At 39.4% G+C, this 17154-nt stretch overlaps 1 protein-coding gene across 1 annotated transcript; it reads left to right on the forward strand.

Annotated features, from left to right (window-relative positions):
• The first annotated feature begins 12905 nt into the window (after positions 1-12905).
• LOC149134038 (uncharacterized) lies at positions 12906-13472 on the forward strand. Its single transcript, XM_089358174.1, has one exon. The coding sequence runs from the start codon at positions 12906-12908 to the stop codon at positions 13470-13472; it is 567 nt and encodes a 188-aa protein (XP_089214300.1).
• Positions 13473-17154: the final 3682 nt, after the last annotated feature.

Consider the following 17154-nt stretch of genomic DNA (forward strand, 5'->3'; position numbering starts at 1 on the left):
CTAAGAACTGGCAAATTCGTATATGTGTTACTGACTCTTTTTATATCTGCTGTATATCACGCATACATATACATGTATCACTTACACACACTCTTTTCTTTGTACGACGGCCTGTCTTTTATTATGTTTTCATTATGTCACATTCACACTCACACACAGACATACATTTTAATGTCACAATAAATATTTCTGTTATTCATCTCTATCAGTTGTGTTCTATCGTCTTCCTTTACTGGCATTTACGAATTCACTATGTTATCGAAGTATAACATAAATATATCATTTGATATATTTTGTGTTCGACCGTGTGACACGTTTAAATAAAAGGAGTCCTGTTTTTCCATTCGTCACCATTTCTCCTTTTGGGTTCGCACGGTCGTTCTTACAAGTATATACCAATTAATAAATATTCACAGATACCATCTGATGAGTTAGTATTTAAGTGTACAATATGTATAAATATTAAACTATTTCTGGATAATTTCTTTTCCTCCCTCTATTGTGGTAAAAGTTTGGTATATACTCAAAAGTATTCACAAATTTCTATCCTTTTGTTAATATTGATGCGACTGCCGAAAAACAAAATAACGTTATGTCCCTATTCCCCGAGCTGAGTTTGAAACCGTTTCTAGTTGTTCAGGATATTGGTATTTCCTTTGTCCTGTCAACAAGCATGGTTATTTATAGCGTAGGAGTGTGATCTCTGACCCTTTCCGGTCATCGAAAGTTTAGAAAAACAAGTAGGAACTGTACTAAACTGACCCAGCTTTGGAGTGGGGTATCGCAGCACTGTTGGGTACGGTATCTGTCATAAATACGAGAGCATAGATTTGGGAATCGCAGTTGGAGTGACAGCAGCAGTCAGTTAAGATGGACAGAGCAGTTCGGTGTACGGCAGTTGGTATCAAGGTGGTCAGTGGATGAAGAACGCAGTTGGTGTAGACGGCAGTTGGTGTAAACACGGTTGGCGTAAACACAGCAGCCAGTGAAGATGGACAGGGCAGTCGGTGTACAAGCGAGCAGCCAGTGAAGAATGAGTAGGTGACAGCAGCGGTCAGTAAGATGGACACAGAGAGAAAAGCTATTGACTGAGAAGGGTTTAGCCCGTAAGAGAGGCAGATAGGGACTGAAGCGATCTGAGAGAGAGAGACAGAGAGATGGAACTGTTGTGGCAGACAGAAGTGATGTAGTAGACTGCGTTGGTCAGTTCTTGTCATTGTAGTGGGAGATTTGAATTTGTTACGGTAAATGTTTTTGCTTATAATTTTAAAGAAAAATGTACTTGCGTTTGGTTATATATTTTTGTGAAGAACTTTTGTTAACTGTGATGTTAACTGGCAGAAAAGAAGCAAAAAAGAACTTTTAATTGACTTTTGAGACACGAACTTTGATTGTAAACTTTATGATTATGTGAAATGATTGTAGACTTTGTAATTGTTCTGAAAGTTTGTTAAATGCTTGGAAACTACTGTTACATGTGTTATTTCAGAAGCAAGTACTATGTTATTGAATTATTGTTATGCAATGGTGTTTTGTATTGTGATGTAAAAAAAAAAAGTTAGTTTCACTACGCAACGTGTGGTCTGTGTTATTCCTTCCTTTCTGTTGTGGTCATCATTGCACGCTCTGGTCAGGCTTAGTAGTGGCTAACATCCCGACTCACTGAGCGTCGACGTTCGCGCGCGCAAGTTTTCTCTTCGTTGAGGTGCTTCGCGCGGATATTTGTAACAATATATTCTTCTTAATAGCCCTCAGAATAACTATAAACTTTAACTGTATATAATATAGCAATATTGTTTAAAACATTTAACTATAGTACTACATGATAAGACTTCCCCTGTTTCATTATCAATGGTCTGCTAGTGGGCGACCACCTTAGTTGTCAGCTAACATATTGTTTTTTAAGTTTTCCTTTACCAAACCTCATGAATAAATGTTGATTTTTATGACTATACCAATTATGATTTCTGTTTGCTCTCTGAGCCCTACCCCTAACAGATACTGCCCTTTTTCTCTCAGCCTTAGATATACAAGGATTTGATAAACTAGTCTATAAATTAAAACTGACCCCAAAAAACAAATAAAATTAGTGACAGGTAGAGTATTCTTGATAATTTTAGTAACTTCTATGCTGTAGTAGAGGCAACATATTCTTTGTCTATCTCCTTAACTTCTTGGAGACTATAGGTAAAATTATATTAATGTGTCCATCTGTTCTAATTTAATTAAATTCTATGTCTTTGTGCAGCTCTGTATTTTAAATTGATGTAATGATCATATTGTTCAATTAAATGGAGTTGCATGAAATGATCGTACAGCATTACCTCTGGATATCCTTGTTACTTATTTTAATTACATATATATAATATGAGCCTTGTGCAGCCTCCTGGCTTGCCAGTCCTCAGTCAAACTGTCCAACCCATGCCAGCATGGAAAGCAGATGTTAAACGATGATGATGATATAATATATATAGAATATGGATCACTGGTGATCTAAAGTAATAGGTACACTGAGTAAGTGTTATAATTGATCATCCATTAGGTTCCAGTTTCACAGCTGAGGCTGGAGCAAGGGATCCCTATTAGAGTGTTAGCATGTATATATTAGAGGAAAAGGACAACAAATATCAAAGCAGGATAGGTATCTCAAGTCATTTATAATAATTTAGGGTAAGGTGAATTTGAAGTCTTAGAGTTGTTTTGGGGGATATCTCAAGTGATAGGCTAGCATGTCCATACACTGGGTATTTCATCATCACAGACAAAGCATGTATGAAAGTTCCAGACAGGGAAATTTACAGTTTAGTATGAATAGAAATAGAAGAATAAAGAGTAAAAGCAGATAGAAGAATACAGACAGGAGAATAAAGCGCACAGTTCATCTTTTTCCAGAGGGTATGGAGGTTAGTCCATTCTTTTGTGAAAGTACCTTTAGGTACAATCCCAGGTAAATCGAAGCAGTATTTTGGCAGTATTTTTAACGATGCAATTTACATTGAAATAATGGATTAAGCATATTCCATTATGTTTCCACTAATATATATAACATATATATATATAATTATAAATAAGGGCAACAGAAAAAATTTTCTATGCCAACATGCTGAAAAATAGATGCTAAATCGCCTAACCACATAAAGTATTTTATGTGGTTAAACAATTTAGCATTTATTTTCTAGCATATTGGCAAAGAAAAATTTTTCTTTTGCTCTTATTTATAATTGTATTTGTATTTATAATTTACCCCTTGTATGAGCTGTGTCTGTCTATATCAGTGGTGGGTCGTAAATAAGAAGTGTCATGCCAGAATAGACTTGGAACATGAAACATGAAACATGACTGTACTCTGTATTTTGAATTTTAACGTCCAAACCTACCCCCCCCCCCCGTATAACGTATTTCGCTTTTCTTGTTGACATGTTTATTGATGAATTCTTTAAGGTCTTCTATGTTATAATTACCCGTTCCACTTCCCTCACCCTTCTTCATCTAGATAAGGATATGTAGATAGGTTAGTACACTTAAGTTGTAAACCGCTTAGGTTGACCACTGACCACTCACCACAAGAATATCATGTTTCATGTTCCAAGTCTATTCTGGCATGACACTTCTTATTTACGACCCACCACTGATATAGACAGACGCAGCTCATACATATCTATCCCTTACGACCTTTAAGATCTCTGTATCTATTCTATTTATCACTTTATCTTCTTCTACATTTAGATTGTTCCTCACCACCCTTCACCAACCCATCTAAATAGCTTAGATGTAGCTTTCTTGACTATCCAGACTTTCTCTTATTACTTCCTAGAATACCCGCCCCACCGATATGACTCCCTTTATTTTTTATTTTATTTTAAGTTTTATTTTTGTTTTAAGTTTATTCTTACTTTTTTACATGAATATCTGTGTATGTCTTTTTATTGTATTGTATTGTTATTAACCACCAACTTAACACTACACACTGAATCGTGGCAAGGTATGGAAGGTTTTCGGAGGACCGGAGAGATTATGTCTGGGTGGAGAATTATACGAGGTATAGTACTATACAGAATACCGAAAGGATCTTCACCTCTTACATCACACCTTTCTTCCTACTTCAACGCTGAGGTGGTATAATTTCCTGGGAGAGAAATAATTTTGCGGCTGAGGATAGCTTTACATTGTAAATTATACACATATTATATTATACACATGTAAAGCTTGAAACACGTGTACCGCGGAATCCTTTGTAGTTTTGTTGTTATTTTGGGGATTTACAATTTATTCTTTCACCGCAACCACTAGCTGGAATACACAGGTGCTTACAATTGTCAAGTATTACCTCTCTCTCTCTCTCTCTCTCTCTCTATATATATATATATATATATATATATATATATATATATATATATATATATATATATATATATATATATAAAGAATAATAATGAATGGAGCAAAATGCATATAATCAATAAGTTCCTTTAATTCCTACATATGTTTCAAAATATATGTGCACTTTACTCCAAAGAAGTAAGAGGTGCTGGAATTACACATAAATTCATCTTCAGGGAACCAACATTCAAAAGCAAGACTTGCGCTAAATGCTAAGGTTGCGTACGAGTTATAACATTATATAGCTAAGTAAATGACCGTTAGAAACAAGAACGCTGGTTTACAGGGAGCTGTTAAGTTAGAGAGGCTATGAACGTTATACTAAAAGTTTAAATTAGAGGAAGACAAAATGGATCGCAGTTAAATCCAGAAATCTAAAATTTAAAAAAAAGCCAAACTAAAAACCAGAAAAGGAGGAAGGGAGAGAATCCAATGAATTCATTATATATTATTACTCCTTATGTAAACAAACTTATATACTGAGGTAAAACTAAGCGGAGATTGTAAATATAATAAATTAAACATCCATAGCATTGTATCATATTAAGATACGGTTATTAACCTAAATAAATGGTAATGGAATGTACAAAACTATCATGTGATGAAATAATAATAATAAACATGCTTACGAGAACGCGATCGAAATATGTAAGTAAAGTGTGGTGCGATGGAGGAAGAAGACAACAAGAAGCAAAAGGACAGAATGAAGCGTTGGACCTTACCTTGCCGACCGCAGCGGGGTACACGATCGCTCCTAATCAGAACACGTCTTTCTCGTAACGTCGCTGTTTTCTCGCTGGCACCACGTGCTAGCCTTCGACCGCGTGTCGCCGACTTCCGATCTGACCCTTCCGGTTTGGCCCTTCCGGTCTGGCTTCACCTCTGTTTGCCTCACCCCTCTCCACCTCAACACATAGCTCGTCACAGCCCATAACACCACACGCCCCCCTGATCTATAGATCATTCAACCGGCTCTCCCACTCACTCCTCGCTCCCGAACTACCTTAATTGGTTTCATAATCAGCCAACCAGGGAGGAGGGTACCGATCACTCTGTGGTCGTTGTGCGACCCCGGGACTGGCCTGAGTTCCTGGCGCGCTGCCTTCATCATCTTGCCTACTGCTGCTGTCTTCATCATCCTGCCCACTGCAGCTGGTTCCATCCTCTGAAGCACTGACAATCTTCCGCACATCCAAAACATGGCGTGGCATACCATCGACTGAGACGTTGTTCTTCGAATTGATGGAGGTTATAGTTCCTTTCCCCGATTGTGATGTGCACCGTGCATTTGGGGGTTTTACCCAAACTTCTTCCCCAATCTGCACGAAGGCGTGCTCTTCTTCTCCCCGGAGTCGCATTGATGCAATACACGGGTGCCTCCACTCGTACCTGAATATTGCCCTGTGTGGCACCGACTCCTCAGCCTGTCCTGACCTGGGCGACATATTGTACCAAAATACGGCCTCGATTGGCGAAATGCGACCCGTCTCTGCCATGGTCTTGATGGTACGATGATGCCTTTCCACCACTCCATTTCCACTTGGCCGGTATGCCGCCCTGAAGAAGCGGCTGACCTGCCACCTGTCAAGCATTTCTTTCAGCGCCTCCGAGCGAAATGCAGTGCCATTATCCAGCAGCAGCTCATCCACGGGGCCACGTTCCAGGAATATCCCATTTAACACTCCTGCGATTTCCTCTGCAGTCCCCGTCTTCATCTCCCTCCATATGGCCATCCGCCCCGGTCCGCAGTCAACCATTGAGAGGTACGTCCCCTGCCGGTAGTGTGTTACATCCACTGCCAGTCGTTTCCAGTTGTGGGCCACTGGAATACTTCCCGCCTCATGTACGCCCGGAGCAGGGTCAATAGACTGGCATCTGTCACAGCTGCTAACCACTCTCTGCACGCTCCGCCTCGTTACCTCGGAGTCAACTTTCCTGGCGAGGAACAACGTCCTGTCCACTCCCATGTGATGCATGGTATGCAGTCTCCTCAACTCCGACAGCATACTGCAGCCACAGCCCGCTCCGCATCCTCTGGCACCTGCAACCAAGCTCGCTTTACCCTGGTTAGGACGTCTGCCCTGTTCTTTTCGGAAGGCACAAAGATTACGCTCAGCTCCAAATCGAACTCAGCGGTTAGCTCCCGCAATATTCCCTGGAGCTTCATCTTCTTTAGCCATGCGACTACGTCCGAGTCGCCGCAAAACGGCTTAATTATGTCACTAGCAATCCTGACTACACTCATAATTTTTTTTTTTTTTTTTATGGGCCGAAATAGCTTGTGGTGCGATGGAGGAAGAAGACAACAAGAAGCAAAAGGACAGAATGAAGCGTTGGACCTTACCTTGCCGACCGCAGCGGGGTACACGATCGCTCCTAATCAGAACACGTCTTTCTCGTAACGTCGCTGTTTTCTCGCTGGCCCCACGTGCTAGCCTTCGACCGCGTGTCGCCGACTTCCGATCTGACCCTTCCGGTTTGGCCCTTCCGGTCTGGCTTCACCTCTGTTTGCCTCACCCCTCTCCACCTCAGCACATAGCTCGTCACAGCCCATAACACCACATAAAGTTACGATTATACTTCAAACTCAACGAATGTAGGTTTACTGGGAAAGACTTGCTGAACCTACTATAGAAGAAGAAAAAGTAAAAACTGGCGTTGGAGACAGATATAATTATTATTTAAGATAATATTTAAATGATATTATTCCTGTTATTGTTACTATTATTATTATAATAAATATAAAAATAAATTAAATATTATCATTATTGCTATTATTGTTATTGTCAAAGTTAAAGGTAAATACTAAGCTGGGTGATTGTACATACCACTTGTAAGGTGGACGTCCACTAGGGAGAATGTCATGGTGAAAAAATAAAAATAATAATAATAATAATAACTAAAATAAGTAAGAAGGATGAAATTAACGATAAGAAATGAAGGTGTGTTTCAGCCAATGCTGGCATCTATATGCTCTCTGTGTTATTTGGTTTACTAGATAATTCTTGGAGAACAGAATGTGGAAAAGCTCCAAGTTACAAAGAGGACAAAAATCCTTACCTTTGTCATAGGGTATCGAGGTAGCCAGTATTGACTATTCCAAAGAGAATTGTTTATTACAATCTTTAACTTTCCAGATTAATTTACTTAGACCAGTACTATTAACTTTATTCCTATCCCTAAAAGAAGAAGAATGGTTGGAAATTCTCCTGGAGACCTGCGTCAAGGAGCTACCTACATAATACGAGACGTCTGTATTAGTCATTACCTTACATTGATGAATGTTGGTTCCCTGAAGATGAATTTATGTGCAATTCCAGCACCTCTTACTTCTTTGGAGTAAAGTGCACATATATTTTGAAACATATGTAGGAATTAAAGGAACTTATTGATTATACGCGTTTTGCTCCATTTATTATTATTATTCTTCATATCCACTCAAAATACATCACTTTAACTTGGTATTTCTACCTATTAACCGGGTATGATATCCCAGTTTTTGTGTGATTTTTGCTACCCTGGTAACTATTAACATATTTTCATTATTGAAGATTTTTCAACCGAGATAATATTAATATATACATAAATCTATCTATCTATCTATCTATCTATCTATCTATCTACATATGTATGTATATATATATATATATATATATATATATATATATATATATATATATATATATATATATAGTAGAAAGTGGGTTATACATCTTTAGATTGTATACCTGACTTTCTACTACAAAATTAAAGAAATAGACGGAACGCTGAGCTCCAGACTAAACAACTCAAACAACATTTATTTAGGTGGTAAAACATACATATCTTTAGTTATACATCTTTAGAGGTGAGAATAACGAGCTGTCGGGTATAAGACCGAAAGATGTAGAGACAGCTTTAAACACACGTCCATGCTCAATCGCTGGCCAGCGAGAAAGAGAATGAATTGAGCGGGAAACGCTTGCTTGTTTAATTCTACGCATGCGCAGGCGTTACTACAGAGCTCCCTCGCCAGAGCGGAAACGCACGATAAAATGAAATCTGTTAGAACGCCTGAGGCAGGATGGCCACTGAAAAACCACCCACAAGATGTGGTACAAACACACACAAAGAAAATTCAAAGAAATGAAATGTACACTTGTGAAATACATGCATGCAACGTATAAATGAAATGACAATGACAAAACAACCGTGATGACAACTGTCCAGGAAACTGGAATCACGCGATGTAAAAATCTTGAGTGTTTGTTTTCCCTGAAAGGAAAGAAAATGTATGAGTGCACAAGTGTGTGTGTGAGAAAAAAACACAGAACAAGTGAAAGTGTCTGTAGTATAGACTGCGAAAAAAATCCCAAAACACCGAGATAGAGTACATTGATGAAGACGTCGGCGCAGGAACTGCTATAGCTGTGTTCTGTATGTGTGGTGGTAATGATATTGACAGTGGTAATGATTCAGTTGAAACTTGGCGACGTCGGGGCGAAAGCTTGTAATTGATAGTATTAATTGTTGTCGTCACGGTGGTAATCTTGGTTGGCGCACGACGCTGGTGGCGAAAAGGCTGTTTGGTGATGAGTGTTTGAAGAGGTACGCTTTTACAGAACGATCGACAGACACATTTCTGTACGACCATTAGCGAAAACCTCAAAGAAAAATTTTCTTAACCCAAGATGAAAGAACGACCGTGCGAAATGAATAACAAGAGTTATTGTGTGGCATAAAAGATGTATGTGTAATGTGAGAGTGTGAAATGCGACATATAAAAACATAAAAAGCAGGCCGTAAATCCTGTCTGTTTTTCGTGAGTGGAAAAAATCCACTCTAACAGAGACGAGAATAAAAACCGCGCTTGTTGAGTCGTGTTGACTATGGTTGGAGATGTGGTAATGAGTCAGTCTCCATGGCCGTATTTGTTCTTTAGTCGAAGTTCACCAGTTATAAGTTGGTAATCCGTAGTTCATGCTGCGCTTTTTCTTCGTCGGGGGTCACCACTTTAGTAGAAAGTGGGTTATACATCTTTAGATTGTATACCTGACTTTCCACTACAAAATTAAAGAAATAGACGGAACGCTGAACTCCAGACTAAACAACTCAACATTTATTTAGGTGGTAAAACATACATATCTTTAGTTATACATCTTTAGAGGTGAGAATAACGAGCTGTCGAGTATAAGACCGAAAGATGTAGAGACAGCTTTAAACACACGTCCATGCTCAATCGCTGGCCAGCGAGAAAGAGAATGAATTGAGCGGAAAACGCTTGCTTGTTTAATTCTACGCATGCGCAGGCGTTACTACACACACACACACACACACACACACATATATATATATATATATATATATATATATAGGTTGCTCAATCAAGAGACTGAATGGGAGAAAGAGAGTCTGCCGAATGTCGACCCAACAGAGGGACCAGCTAACCGAGTTGACAGTACCATGGTAGATAAAGCAATTAAGAGTATGAAGACAGGGAAAGCCTCCGGCCCATCAGGAATGACTGCAGAGATGCTCAAAATATCTAGCAGTGTTGGCTATATCCTAGTCACCCGTATAGTTAACCAGGTGATACAAGAAGGAGTCATACCCAATGACTGGTGTAGCACCATCATAGTCAACTGCTATAAAGGTAAAGGTGACGCTTTAGATACAAATAATTACAGAGGTATCAAGTTGTTGAATCAGGTAATGAAAGTCACGGAGAGGGTCATAGCCCAACTAATTAGGGAGAGTGTCAATTTAGATGAGATGCAGTTTGGGTTTGTGCCAGGGAAATGCACCACTGATACTATATTTCTGGTAAGACAGCTGCAGGAGAAATACCTAGCCAAAGATAAACCTCTGTACTTGGCTTTCGTTGACATGGAGAAAGCCTTTGACAGGGTCCCCCATCCCTTACCTGGTGGTCAATGAGGAAACTAGGGATAGAAGAATGGTTAGTGAGAGCTGTGTGAGCCATGTACAGAGACGCTGTCAGTAAGGTGAGGGTTGGCAACGAGTACAGTGAAGAATTCCGGGTAGATGTAGGGGTCCACCAAGGTTCAGTCCTCAGCTCCCTCCTATTTATCATAATCCTCCAGGCAATAACACAGGAATTCAAGACAGGAAGCCCCAGGGAGCTCCTCTATGATGATGACATTGCACTAATTGCTTTGTCACTATCAGAACTAGAGAAGTTTCAGGTGTGGAAGCAAGGACTACAATCGAAGAGCCTTAGAGTCAACCTAGCTAAAACCAAAGTCCTAATAAGTACGAAGGTAGACAAAACACAAACCCCTTCAGGTAGATGGCCCTGCTCAATCTGTAGAAAAGGCGTAGGTAGAAACTCCATAAGATGTATCCAGTGAAAGCTATGGACACAAAAGAGGTGCAGCAATATCAAAGGAAGGTTAACTAGGAATTTAGTTTTTGTATGTGGCAGACGTTCAGGAGCAAAAAGCACTGAAAATCTGCAGAAAACAACTTCTGCCACATTCCATAGAGAAAAACTAGTCGTAGTTGATAGCTTCCGCTATCTAGGTGACCAAGTTAGTAGTGGGGGAGGGTGCGCTGAAAGTGTGGCTGCTAGAATAAGAATAGCCTGGGCAAAGTTCAGAGAGCTCTTACCTCTGCTGGTGACAAGGGGCCTCTCACTCAGAGTAAAAGGCAGACTGTATGATGCATGTGTACGAACAGCCATGCTTCAAGGCAGTGAAACATGGGCCGTGACTGCTGAGAACATGCGTAAGCTCGCAAGGAATGAAGCTGGATGTGTAATGTCAGTGTGCATACTCGACAGAGTGTAAGTACCTTGAGAGAAAAGTTGAACCTAAGAAGCATCAGTTGTGGTGCACAAGAGAGACGATTGCGCTGGTATGATTATGGGGCAAGAATGGATGAGGATAGCTGTGTGAAAAAGTGTCACACACTAGTGGTTGAGAGAACCTGTGGAATTAAATACTACATACGTTAACAAAATTAAATTAAATACAAAAAAAAAACAAAAAACACAAAAAAGTAGGTATAAACACATGAACAAATAAATAAATAAAAATAAAATAAACGAACATGTATTAACAGAGGATACAGATAATACAGGCACTCCCCATACACACACATGCACTTACAAAACATATACACACAGAGGGATACGCATGCGTAGACACAAACAATAGGAATACAAAATATAAAATAGCTGATCGTTAGCAAGGAGGGACACACATATGAAAAAGAAGAAAGCAAACGACCACTGATGAGGTCACAGAAGTGTGACGAAAGAACTCTGGCCGAAATATGATTAATGTAATGTAATGTAATATAAAGCTGAAGCAAATTAACACCAAATATACAGTGCGTGTGTTTTTATTGGCTAAACTGGCAACATGACCATCCCCAAATACAACAATATATATATATATATATATATGTGTGTGTGTGTTTGAACAGACAGCAAACGAAGTGCAAACAACTTTGGATGCAAGCTGTGCTATAGGACCTTTGCAACCATGAGAGGCTTAAAGATACATCAGGGAAAAAATCCTTGTAAGAAGAGAACAAAGCAGTGTGGATCATCTGATCATAAAACACGTGGCAAATCATCCCTGAACTCAAACCACAGCGGATCGATAAATGCTACAGCAAAGACCTCTTCCCGACAGGAAACTGCAGGTTATGAAACTGGTGAATCAGATAGTACTCGGAGGAGACCGAGGGTTTTGTGTCCTGCTGCTAATGAGAAAGAAAAATATAAGGAGTTTGAAAACAAGAGGTATGTCAAGCTCTTTATAAAATGACAGGCTCTACAGTGGAGAAACTGGGAAAATTAACAAGCTCAATTTACGATACAAGGAAGGAATTGTTTGGAATGAAAGAGAACATCTGATTAGCGAAAGGAAAGTGTAGACCAAACAGGAGGATCAGGAAAATGAAACAGTTGAGGAAGGAAAAGACCAGCCTAAGAAAGCGGTGGAAATGTGCTGCAGAAGATGACAAACCTGGCCTCGCACTGCTGTATAACGATTTGAAAAGGAAATGTCGTTATGTGCAACGACATCTCCGCCGATATGAGCATCGAAAGGAAAGTAAAAGGACTCGGGGGCAGTTTCTGAAGGACCCATACATGTTTACTAAGAAGCTGTTCACTGAACCTAAGAGTGGCACATAATCATGCACGAAAGAAGAATTGGATGCTCATGTCAATGAAACCTACAGTGATCCACACCGTAACCAGCCACTGCCACCTCTACATGGGCTAAAGCATCTCTTAGAAATTGATATCAAATTCCAAATTGAGGACATCAGGGAGAAAGAGGTGAATGATTTCGTAAGAAAAGCCAGAGCAAAAAGTGCCCCAGGCAGTGATGGCATCTCGTATAAAGTTTACAAATATTGCAATCGTCTGCGAAAGAAACTCTTTGTCCTACTCCGACAGCTGTGGTACAAAGAGACTCTAGTAGAGGATTGGTGTGAGGCAGAAGGTATATACCTGCCGAAGGAGGCCAATGCAGAGACTATAAAACAGTTTAGGCTGATATCCTTATTCAATGTGGAAGGCATATTTACAGAGTAATGGAAATGTTGATGAATCTGTTCAAAAGGTCAGAATCCCTGGGATCCCTGGATGTGTTGAACACTGTTTTTCAATTTGGAAAATGATCCAGAATGCCAAAGAGAACAAGAGAAGTCTGAATGTGATATGGCTTGACCTAGCTAATGCATATGGCTCAGTGTCACACGAATTACTAATGAGAGCCATGGACCACTTCCACATTCCAGACAAAGTGACCAAAATAATGAGGATGTGTTATAACAGTTTTGAGATGAGGTTTACAGCTGGAGATTTTACAACAGATTGGCACCGATTGGAGAGTGGCATTGCTGCTGGCTATACAATATCTGTCACATGGTTTATCTTAGTCGTGGAGATGATTTTCAAAGCCGTGGATTTTTCAGAACAAATCGCTCATGTACAATCGCCTAAGAAAGCCTTCATGGATGACGTGACACTTCTATCTACAGACAAGCAAATCATGCAGAATGCCCTCTTGAAACTAGACAAACTTGTGAGGTGGTCAAGGATGCGGTTTAGAGCAGAAAGTCACGTAGTCTGACATTTGTTAAGGGAGTGCAGAAAGAATTAAAATTTCAAATAGCTGAAGAAAGCATTCCAACAGTTAAAAAAGAATCTGTCAAAAGCTTGGGGCAAGTATATACTGGAACATAATCAGATAGAAGTCACGGGATGGAAATTATGAAACAAGCCGAGGCTGGATTATCAGCGATTGATAACTCAAAGTTACCAGGTAACTATAAAATTTGGTGCTTGCAGTTCGGTTTGTTCCCGCGACTTTCGTGGCCACTTCTAATATATGAGGTAGCCTTGTCATGAGTTCAGATCATTGAACAAAAATGTAATGTGTTCATTAGAAAGTGGCTAGGCCTACCTCGGATGTTGAACAGTTCAGCTCTTCATCGTAAAAGAGGTTCGTTGCAGTTACCACTAGCGTCAATAGTCGAAATATACAAACTAGGGAAGATACGGACGGTGATGATGCTGAGAGAATCAAAGGATACGGAAATCAGGCATAACCCACCAGAGGTGAAAACAGCCAGGAAGTGGAAAGCAGAAGCAGAGACTGATGACATCTTGTCTTCTCTTATACACAGAGATATGGTGGGTGCAACACAGAACCATCGGAGAGGACTTGGTTTTGGCGCAAATCAGTTCAGACCGTTTGCAAGTATGATGCAGAGCGAACGCAGATCTGCTGTTAGCAACAGCGTCAAAACAAGAGAAGCAGAGAGAAGAGAGCTTCATTTGATCCGATGTAGTCAACAAGGACAGATGACGAGATGGGAGGAACATGTTATTGAGAGAAAAATAAGTTGGAATGAGATATGGAGGTGGACCACATCTTGGCTAAGTTTTCTGATTTGTTCATTCTATGGTGTTTCGCCATCACCTACAAATTTAGTAAGTCTCAGAGAATGATATATGCAAATGCGGAAAGGTTGGAACACTGAAACATATTCTTTCCAACTGTTCATTAGCATTGAACAGGCATACATGGAGACACAGCCTGGTCCTTAAGGTTATCTTCAATGCTATAAAAAACCAAATTGATCTCAACAACAGTGAGAAAAACTGTTGAAAGTACCAACTAGAGATTTTATTACCTTTGTGCGCTCAGGACAGCGGATCCGTTTCAAGAAGAACAACAACAATCTTCCTGCGAGCGATGAAAAGTGGAACAGCTATTGGGAGGTGACTGCAGATTTATCAGGGTGCCAGGGACTCTCTTTCATCCCAGTTACAAAAAAAAAAAACCCCGGACATTTTAATGTGGTGTGAAGGAAAGAAAGTTGTGAATCTAGTCAAGTTAATGGTTCCTCATGAAGATAACATGGACACCGTTTGGGCTCAAAAGATTGACCGTTATGTAAACCTCCTTGAAGAATGTGAAGATGCAGGCTGGAAAGCAGAGCATTTTCCAATCGAAGTTGGATGTAGATGGTTTGTTGGACACAGTGTGAGATGAATGTTGTTATCGTTAGGCCTAAATCATCATAAAGTAAATACCACCATGACTGATATCCAAACTACAGTGAAGAAGGCTAGCCACTGGATTTGGTTAAAAAGAGATGATGAGCGATGGCTAGAGGAATATTGAGCTATATTTGATAACCAGTTGATCTAGCAAGCAGGGCCTCATATAAGTGAGGTGGGGGTGCACATTAATGACATTGAGAGGTAGGCCTCAAAACGACACGCATTCTCTCCTGATGATCCCATACACTTGCTGGCTTCCAGTATGCAGAGTTCTCAACTGGTAGCACTTGCAGGTGCAAGTTGTTTGCAAAACATCATAAGTGTGTGTGTGTGTGTGTGTGTGTGTGTGTGTGTGTGTGTGTGTGAGTATGGTAACTTTCTGAAACCTGGATAATTTGTTAATAAAATTTTCTACATTTACTTCTCAGATGGTGTAGATTAGCATTCTCCTCTCTCTTTTAGATAAACTCAAAGGTAGCCGGTTCTCAATGTGGTTGTTTAGTATGCTAGAAATAGCAGTTATTAAGCATAAAAAAGAGCCACTATTCTGATCTCCTAGTATACTGCAAAGGGGCAAAAAGTCCTTTGCAGTATACTAGGAGCCAAGATTAGATGATAGCATATGAAAAAAAAATGAGGGGAAAAAATATAACTCGGAGGTGAGAGGAGGATTCCGAGGGCTCACCCCACTCTGATTTCAGTGGGAAAAAGTCTTTGCGGTATATTAGATGAGATTACTTGATAGCACAAGAAAAAAGAAAAACGAGGAAAAACATTATTTCTCACCAAAATCGAGTTGGGTGTTGTTAAACTATAAATTTAAACTACATCTAAACTACGCCTTTTAAAAATATTCTGGCAAAATCGGAAAGAAATTTAACAAGACCCAAAAGAAACTTTTATTTGTAGCATGTTGTTACGCTAAAGGAGATATACATAAAATGCAAATTGATAATAATTATTAATTGGAATTTTTCAGAAGCTAATTATATAATTACTGATTGTTTTTTTTCTATAGTCCTGTCTGTGTTGCAAGAATTTTGTTCCTTAGCTATATGTTTCTGGATTTAGCATCAGTATGTGACACCAAATGTTTACTACTATAGCCCCTGGTGTGTATGGGTGAGTGTGTGTATGTGTGTGTATGTGTGTGTGTGTGCATGTGTGCGTATGTGTGCATGTGTGTGTGTGTGTGTATGTGTGTGTGTGTGTGTGTAGTTGAGTGTTTATGCTTATCTGAAACCTGAATGGGTGCCACTGCAAAGAGATTTTCTCTTTTGAACAAGAGACAAGAAATTTTATCTCACCTCTCCCATCTTTCTCTCTCCCACTATACATGCACACACATACACACACACGTATGTGTGTGTATACAATTCCCCACAAAATAAAAATACACATACATACAATCATACACATAAATACAAAGACTGCAACGAAACCACTATCAAAAATAATTGAACTTTTAACATTTAACCATTGTAGCCAAAATACTCAGTACTGAATTCTTTTACACATACTCATCTATTTAACCATTTGCTTTTATCATTTTAAAAATATTTTTTGCTTTCTTTAATACATACATACATACATATTAATATATGCATGGACATGTCAGTAGAAAGCTCCATGATGATAGTAACATCGATCATCAAAACAGTTTATCATGGACCAACAACCAGATTACTACCTCCCACATTGAGGGTATGTGTCTGCAATCCAGGAACAGGAAATATCAACCAAGTACCTGATGAACAAAAGGGATAGAGATGCAGGAAAAGCCGTAAAATGTGACAACTGATGCAGACTTTGTGGATTTCACACTGACGATATCACATACATCATAAGCAGTTGTCCAAAAATGTCATCACAGTATTATCTACCAATGAGACATGATGTTGTAGCTAGGACACTCTATAATGAAATTCATCGGAAGGATAATCTTGAGGACAAAAAAATCAGAACCCACAATAAAGTAGGCCATATCCACTCATAACAAAAAGGAATACAGGTGGAATGTACCAGTGAAGACCTCGATAAAATGTAAGCACAACGGACCTGATATAATGATTTGGGATAGAGAAGAGAAACTCTGCACAGTTGTGGAAATTAGCTGCCCAGCGGATGTTAACATAAAGTTGAAGATCTATGCTGAACTATTGACAAATCTGCAGTTATTCTATCCAGATTACAAGTCCAGGTTTATACCTGTAATTATTGGAGCCCAGTGATATGTAACACAC

Source organism: Octopus bimaculoides, chromosome 9, assembly GCF_046866305.1.
Source record: "Octopus bimaculoides isolate indiv1 chromosome 9, ASM4686630v1, whole genome shotgun sequence".
Classification (NCBI taxonomy): Eukaryota; Metazoa; Mollusca; class Cephalopoda; order Octopoda; family Octopodidae; genus Octopus; species Octopus bimaculoides.